Source organism: Eutrema salsugineum, unplaced genomic scaffold (genome assembly GCF_000478725.1).
Source record: "Eutrema salsugineum unplaced genomic scaffold, Eutsalg1_0 scaffold_4, whole genome shotgun sequence".
In the NCBI taxonomy this organism is placed as follows: domain Eukaryota; kingdom Viridiplantae; phylum Streptophyta; class Magnoliopsida; order Brassicales; family Brassicaceae; genus Eutrema; species Eutrema salsugineum.
In genome coordinates this window covers 4,002,914-4,011,122 of record NW_006256686.1, presented here as the reverse complement: position 1 = coordinate 4,011,122, position 8,209 = coordinate 4,002,914, and the positions used below count along the sequence as shown (strand labels likewise).

The 8,209-nt window shown below is 39.3% G+C and overlaps 1 protein-coding gene across 1 annotated transcript; it reads left to right on the top strand.

Moving 5' to 3' along the window:
- Positions 1 to 7,264: 7,264 nt before the first annotated feature.
- On the top strand, positions 7,265 to 7,903 carry LOC112084386. Its single transcript, XM_024153512.1, has 2 exons — positions 7,265 to 7,636; positions 7,730 to 7,903. Exons 1-2 carry the CDS (start codon positions 7,265 to 7,267, stop codon positions 7,901 to 7,903), a joined length of 546 nt encoding a protein of 181 aa, XP_024009280.1.
- The last annotated feature ends 306 nt before the right edge of the window (positions 7,904 to 8,209 follow it).

Genomic DNA, 8,209 nt, shown 5'->3' with positions numbered 1-8,209 from the left:
TTACCATCATCTGATCATCCTCAAATTTGACATAAGATAGAGGAGACAACCAGATTTCCAAAGCAAGTGGAATCAAAGCAACCCAACGGTTATATCTCCAGATATGGTCGATGCACTGAAGGCAAATCAACACAGTCGAAAGCTCACCCGCGGCCAAAACATCATCCACCGGGGGTGCGAAATTTTTGACCGCATGGAGCTTATTTCCGAGCTTCAGAAGCCCATTTTAAAGCCCAAGTCATTCCCATCATTATTCCTGAAAGCCCTAGGCGTTCCCAAGGACTCAAGACACTATATAAACCCATTTTAAGTCATTTAGAAGGGTGTGCCGCGTTTTCACCAAGAACCCTAGAGAGAGAGACTCATATTGAAGAGGAGCCACCGAGAGGGGCACCATCAGCCCTCCTGCTTCAACCTGTTCTTCGTTTCTAACTTTTGTCTATTGAAATTCTCTGCAATTCTAAATACTTTTGTGATGTTAAACTCAACCATGTCTGAGTAATTTCCTAGTTGAGTTTTTAAGGGATTTTTCAAAGGGAATTTCATGTCTTGATCATATGCTTTGTTCGATTTAGGGCTATTAATCTTCTAGGAGCCCTTCTTTCATCCTTATTCCCTATGCTCTTTCTGTTGCTAACCGCTTAGAAATTGATCTCAGTAATTGGAGCCACGAGAGTGTTGTATCGAATTACCAAACCTAGAAGTGACCAAGCGAATTCGCTATAGGAGACGAAAGCTACCTATAGAGAATCGCGAGCATGGACGAATTCTATTTTTAATGCATGATCTTATTCGCAGCATGAGATCAAGAGTTAATTGCTGTGTTTAGTGATTAGATGATTAGGATGTCGAGAGTTGGCTAATCATACCTGCGCATATTCGAGTTTGGGATCCTCACTAGATGATTACCTTTATCAATTCATCTATCTTTTGATCAATTCATGAACCCCTGCGAAAACCCTTTAGACCCAGCGCTAAATCCTTATTGTTTTACAACTTCTTTATTTGTTTGTATTTAGATTTAGTCACACCAAAACCAAAAACCCCCATTTTGCTTGTTCTACTAGTCTTAAGTTTTGATTGATTCGTGCTAAAAGTTCAAAATCTCTGTGGTTTGACGCCTAAGTACTACATCGTACATCTGTGCACTTGCAGATATTTAGGGTTATAAATTTAAAACGTGAAGCTAGAAGTATCCCTTGATTCTCTTAGCATCAAGTTTTTGGCGCCGTTGCCGGGGATTTTGATTCATTTCATTGCGAATCTCTGCTTAATTTGGTAGAACTCTTTCTAATTTTTATTTTTCTTTGATTTTTCAGGTAACATACCCCTGATCCTCTCGTTGAAGAGAACCTTTTTCAAGATGGTGATCCATCTAATGATGAGCTTAATGACCCAATCGATGATGGCAATGAAGCGATTGGAAAATCAAGATATGCCAGGAAGGGAGAACAGCTGATTGGAGAATGCGATGCAGTCGACAAACTTTTCGCAGATAGGTGAGCAATTCGACCACTTTGCCTAACGATGGCGACTCTGAAGCTAAGGTACAATACATTAGCTATCTCAAAAAAGTATAATGGTTTTCCTACTGAACACCCAATTGATCATATTGAAAATTTTGAAGAGCTGTGTTCAACCATAATGAGAAATACCGATTACCATATGTGTGTCCTTTTTCCATTCTCTCTAACTAGTAGAGCTAGCAAATGGCTTAAAACTTTGCCACCTGAGTCCATAAGGACGTGGAAATAGTGTAGAGAGGCTTTCCTAAGTTACTTCTACACCAGAGATCGTTCCAATCTCTTAAGGGACAACATCTAAAAATTTCAGCAGAAGGACACAGAGGACCTCTATGACGCCTGGGAAAGATTCAGAGACTACCAAAAGAGATTGTCCACACCATGGTTTCTCCAAGGAGCACTTGAGGACCATCTTCTACAATGGAGTTAATGAAGAACTGAAGTTCCTTTTGATACCTCTAGTAATGGAGACTTTTTTACTAGATCTGTAGATGAGGCTCATGCCTATATCACTAATCTAGCTGGAGGAATCAGAAATAAAAGACTTCTAACCCAATCTAGATTTCCTAAGATCAAGGAAAAAAATATATGTTGATAAAGAATGCCTAAATCAGATTAGGGAAGACATCCAGAGGATCCTTAGTATGATTGGTCCAATTCATCACTCTGATGATAGAGGCAAACATAACAAGCCCTACATCGAGAAGATGAACAACTTTGAGATGGAGAGGAACTTCCAAACCCAGGAGATGATGCAAACCGCTGATGTTTACCAGATTGAAGAGGCTGAGCCTCTCAACTGCGGCAAAACTGGTACCCACCACGGGTGGGAAACCTTTGGCCGCGGCCAAGAAGAGTTTCACCACGGCTCAGAGCACTTCACCCGCGGCCAGCCTGATTCTCAACCTCCTTTCCAACCTTTTTTCGAGGAAACCCAATCTGATCAATCCAATCCCACATTTCTTCCTTATTATCCTTTATCCAAGATTGAAGAACTTGAAAAAGAGGCTAATAGACTCAAAAAGGAGATGGAGAGTCAATCAAAAAGGCATGATGATAATATTAACAAGCTTTCCACCCTTTTTCTTCTTCAGATTAGTGATAAATCAAAGGAGACGGATTCCTCTGTTAAGGACCTTGATGAACTTTTTTCTGAAAGAATAAATGAATTGGAGACCTCCGATCACTTAAAAGCAATTACCCTCAGGAGTGGTTTAGTTTACAAGGAGCCAGAGTATCCAAAATATTTTGAAGAAGGAGAAAAAGGAGGAGATTCGGCTAATAAAGAAGAAAATGCAGTAGCCAGGAAAGAGGGAGAAGAGGAAAAGGAAGACGCTCCTCAAGAAATTGCTGAAAAAGACCCTGTACCACCTCCTCTCACTCGCGTCTACAAGCCCAAACCACCATACCCACGAGCTCTGAAAGGACCAAAGAAGGAGAAAGAAAGGGCTAAGCTAAAAGAGATATTTGAGCACTTAAATGTGAGATTACCTTTCATTGAAGCTTGTGCAATGATACCTGCTCTTAGGAAATACATGAAGGGCATTCTAAAAAAAATTTTAGCATTAGAAGAAGGCGTTATGATGATAACTCATGAATGTAGTTCCATTTTACAGAACCATGTCCCCTAAAAGAAAGAAGATCCGGGTAGTTTTGTACTCTCTTGCACAATCAGGAATGTGACTTTTGAACGTTCTCTATGTGACTTGGGATCAAGCATCAACATGATGCCGCTCTCAGTTGCAAAACGTTTAGGATATGATACTTTCCAGCCCACAAAAATCGCACTGATTCTTGCCAATCGTCAGTCAAACAACCAAAATGAGTCTTGGTTGATGTATCAGTCATGATAGGAGAAAACTATATCCCGACTTGATTTCATAGTGCTTGGATTAGAAAGAGAACCAAACGATCATCTGATACTCGGTAGACCGTTCCTATCAACTGCAGGAGCAATAATCAATGTTCCGGAAGGAAAAATAGACCTCCATCTAGGGAGTTTAATTATGCAGTTTGATATGAACAAAAGTCTTGGGAAACCATTTTAGATGGCAGACTTTTCTGGGTTGATGAGCTTGATGAAATCACTGAGGAAGTTTATGAAGAAATCCTTCTCGACGACCCTTTAAAAATCATCCTCACCACCACAAATGATGATCGCAACCTGCTAGAAGAAGTTTCAAAAGGGTGTGCGCATATGCTTAATAAAGTTGAGGATTATGCGAAACTTGTGAACTATCTAGACCTGAATGAAGAAAATCACATCCCTACCCCTCCAAAAGATACCTTGGCAGCTATAAACAACCCATGGAGCGAACTCAAAGCCCCAAAAGTCGAGCTTAAACCTCTTCCTGATGGACTCAAGTATGCTTTTCTTGGATCAAATTCAACTTACACTGTTATCATAAATTCTGGTCTAAATAGAGCTGAAACTGCTAAGCTGCTAAATGAGTTAAGGAAGCATAGGAAAGCCATAGGTTATTCTCTTGATGACATACAAGGAATCTCACCAGACCTTTATATGCACAAGATAAATCTTGAGGAAAATGCCAAAAATTCGATTGAAAGCCAAAGAAGATTAAATCCAAACCTTATGGAAGTAGTAAAGAAGGAGATCTTGAAGCTTTTGGAAGCAGGAATCATATTCCCTATCTCGGACAGCACTTGGGTTAGCCCTGTGCATGTTGTCCCAAAGAAGGGAGGAGTAACTGTTATCAAAAATGACAAAGATGAAATGATCGCTACAAGAACAGTGACAGGGCATCAAATGTGCATCGATTACCAAAAACTCAATGCAGCAACTCGGAAAGATCATTTTTCTTTACATTTCATTGATCAAATGCTAGAAAGATTGGCAAATCACGAATACTACTGTTTTCTAGATGGTTATTCTGGATTTTCCAAAATTTCTATTAGACCAGAAGATCAAGAAAAGACGACATTCACCTGTCCATACGGAATTTTTGCCTACCGGCGAATGTCTTTAGGATTGTGTAAAGCACCTGCAACCTTTCAGCGGTGCATGATGTATATTTTCACTGATTTCATCGAAGATTTCATGGAAGTCTTCATGGATGACTTCTCTGTCTATGGATCCTCTTTCGACAAATGCTTGGAAAACTTAGGAAAAGTTTTGCAGCATTGTGAAGACAAGCATCTTGTCCTGAACTGTGAAAAATGTCACTTCATGGTCCGTGATCTGCTCAAAGTTTAATCCCTAGAGCTACTCTGCAAGAGCACAGATGTGCAATTGTAGTATGTAGGGGTCGAACCACAGAGACGAGAGATTCGCTCAATAAACCTATTAGGAATTGAATTACGCTAATCAGATTAATGAGAAACAAATAGCGATGCAAATAAAGATAAATGTAAGCAGTAAAAACGTTTGTAAAGTTCAGATGGGTGGAATTATGTCTAGGGCGTTTCTCAGGAAATCAATGAATGCAGAACAATCGATTAATCAGAGTTCAGGTTTAAGCACGGTTCTTGAACTCGAATCACAGAATTATAATTAACCAACTTCCGTTGTGAGAATTATCTAAGTTAAAATCCTAGAATTCCAAATTCCTTTGCAAACCCTAAAGATTTAAAAAGTTCGATATGTTAACAAAGTATATAAACCAAATTCCTTTGTGAATAGCTACTTTGTTCACCCTAGGTTCTTTCCAGTTATTCAATTACACTTCCGTGTCAATCAATTAACCTAAGATCTAAGTTCTAGGTGGCCAGTCCAGAATTAGCTTTAAGAACAACCTATGGTGAAGAACTAAATAGATTATGAACCCTAATTAACAAATAAATCTAACATTCAATGAAATCCTTTATGAGAACCCTAAACCTAACAAGCAAACTACTCAGACATGGAGATTGAAACAATAAACATGAATGAATAGATTGCAGAAAAGAAATAATAGATTAATAAACAGGGGTTCGAAATCTTCTCTCTCCGGAACAGAGTTTCAGACTTGTCTCCCCAAAAGCTCTCAAAAACAAAAGTTCTCTCTAAGAAAATCTCAGGTATCGATATATGGTGGCTAAAAACCCTATTTATAACTTTAAAAACACGTTTTGGGCTTCCTTGTAATTATTGGAGACTTTAGGGCCCAACTCCTTCTTCAAACAGGAAACAAAATCACGTTTTCCTTATTTCTGCAACAAGTGTCGAGCGTCACTCTCCATGGTGTCGAGCGACACTAAAGCACAAAATCCATCCTTGACGAATTTGATCCTGATTAAGCTCCAAACTGCTCAAAAACACCAATTAAGCTCCAAACGTACCTAAGACCTGTAAAGACTCCAAAAGACTCGAAAAAACACTAGAAAGACTCTATAAATAAGACCTATACCATGGTTAAAAACCATAAAAACCATGATATATCAGTCCGAGAAGGGATTGTACTTGGACATAAAATATCTGGCAAAGGTATTGAAGTCGATAAAGCAAAAATTAAAGTCATGACTAGCCTACAACCTCCAACAAATGTGAAGGAATCCGAAGTTTTTTGAGACATGCCGGATTTTATAGGCGATTCATAAAAGGATTCTCTGAAATTGCTAGACCTCTCACACGTCTGCTCTGCTAGGAAACAAACTTCGAATTCGATGAGTGCTTGGCAGCATTTCATAAGATCAAAAACGTCCTCGTTTCCGCTCCAGTTGTGTAACCGCCCGATTGGGAACAACCATTTGAAATCATGTGTGATGCAATTGATTTTTCTGTCGAACCTGTGCTTGGTCAGCGGAAAGAAAAGAAACTACATGCAATCTGGATGAAGCTCAATGTAATTACGCGACTACGGAGAAGGAGCTTTTTAGCCGTCGTTTTGCATTTAAGAAGTTCCGATCTTATCTCGTCGGGTCTAAGGTCATTGTCCATACTGACCATGCTGCAATCAAGTATCTCATGTCTAAGAAAAATGTCAAACCAAGGCTGATCAAATGGATACTTCTGCTGCAAGAGTTTGATATTGAAATTCAAGATCAGAAAGGAGCAGATAATGGAGTAGCAGATCATCTTTCTAGAATTCGAGTAGAAGAGAAACTCCCTTTGAATGATAGTTTTCCAGAAGAAAATGTCTACGCTATGGAGACTATACCTTTTACCGTGCAAGAAAAGCCATCCCAACCTCCTATACGGCGGTCAGATGCTTTTGACACCCGATGGTTTAGGCATATAGCAAATTACTTAGCTTCAGACATCGAACCTCCATAATTCTTTGGCTATAAAAAGAAGAAATTCTTAAGAGAAATCCGGCACTATTTCTGGGATGAACCTTTTCTCTATAGGAGATGTGTAGATGGTTTAGTCAGAAGGTGTGTTCGCAACCTACAAAACAGTTTCAAAAGTCCTTCAAGCAGGATTTTGGTGGCCTACTATGTTCAAAGACACTCACGCCTACATCTCACGCTGTGATTCGTGCCCACGAATGTGCAACAACAGTAAGAGGAATGAGATGCCTCAAAACTTCATTTTAGAAGTCGAAATCATTGATGTATGGGGAATTGATTTTATGAGACCTTTCCCAACTTCTTTTGGAAAACAATACATTTTAGTAGCGGTAGACTATGTCTCTAAATAGGTAGAAGCAATCACCAGCCCAACTAAAGATGCAAAAGGGGTTATAAAGATGTTTAAATCAATTATCTTCCCTTGCTTTGGAATTCCTCGGATTGTGATAAGCGATGGAGGATCCCATTTCATCAATAGAGTTTTTGAAAATCTGCTCAAAAAGAATGAGGTAATGCATAAATTTGCATCGCCATATCACCCTCAGACAAATGGACAAGTGAAAATCTCTAACAGAAAAATCAAATCAATCTTACAAAAGACAACTGGCGTAAATCAAAAAGATTGGTCTGAAAAACTCAACAATGCACTTTGGGCCAATCAGACGGCATACAAAACCCCTTTAGGGACCACTCCATTCAATCTTGTGTACGGGAAAGCATGTCATCTTCCTATAGAGCTGGAGTACAAAGCACAATGGACTATTAAGAAGATGAACATGAACTTTCAGGCAGCTGGAGAAAGAAGAATGCTTCAAATGCACGAGTTAGAAGAGATCCGCCACAATGCCTACGAAAATTCCAAGATATACAAGGAGAAGACGAAGGCATATCACAACATAAGGATCATACATCGATCCTTTGCTCCGAATGATAGGGTTCTTCTTTTCAGTTCTCGCCTTAAGACTTTTCCATGAAAGCTACGATCAAGATGGTCTGGACCTTTCACAGTAAAGGAAGTCAAACCGTATGGAGCACTCATTCTTTGGGGTAAGAAGGGAGATACATTTGTCGTTAACGGACAGCGTGTCAAACAGTATCTTGCAGAAGAAGAAGGAAGAGAAGAAATGCTATTAGCAGATCCGCCAGGCTAAAGCATCATCAAAGTCAAGCTAATGACTTTAAGCAAGCGCTTAGTGGGAAGCAACCCACTAGGTATTTTACTTATTCCCTTTGATTTGCATTTTCTATTTTTGCTGCTTGGTTTTTGTTTTCTATAATTTCAGGTTTTTTAGCAAAGAACGAATAAATGGACAACAGAAATCACGAACCAGAAAACACATCAAAAGCTGCTGAACATCGCCAGGTAAGTACACCTAAACATTGCAAATTTCAATCCATCATTATCCCGTCCTCTCAAAGATTTATCACACTGGGGGCAGTGTGATTTAAGTCTGGAG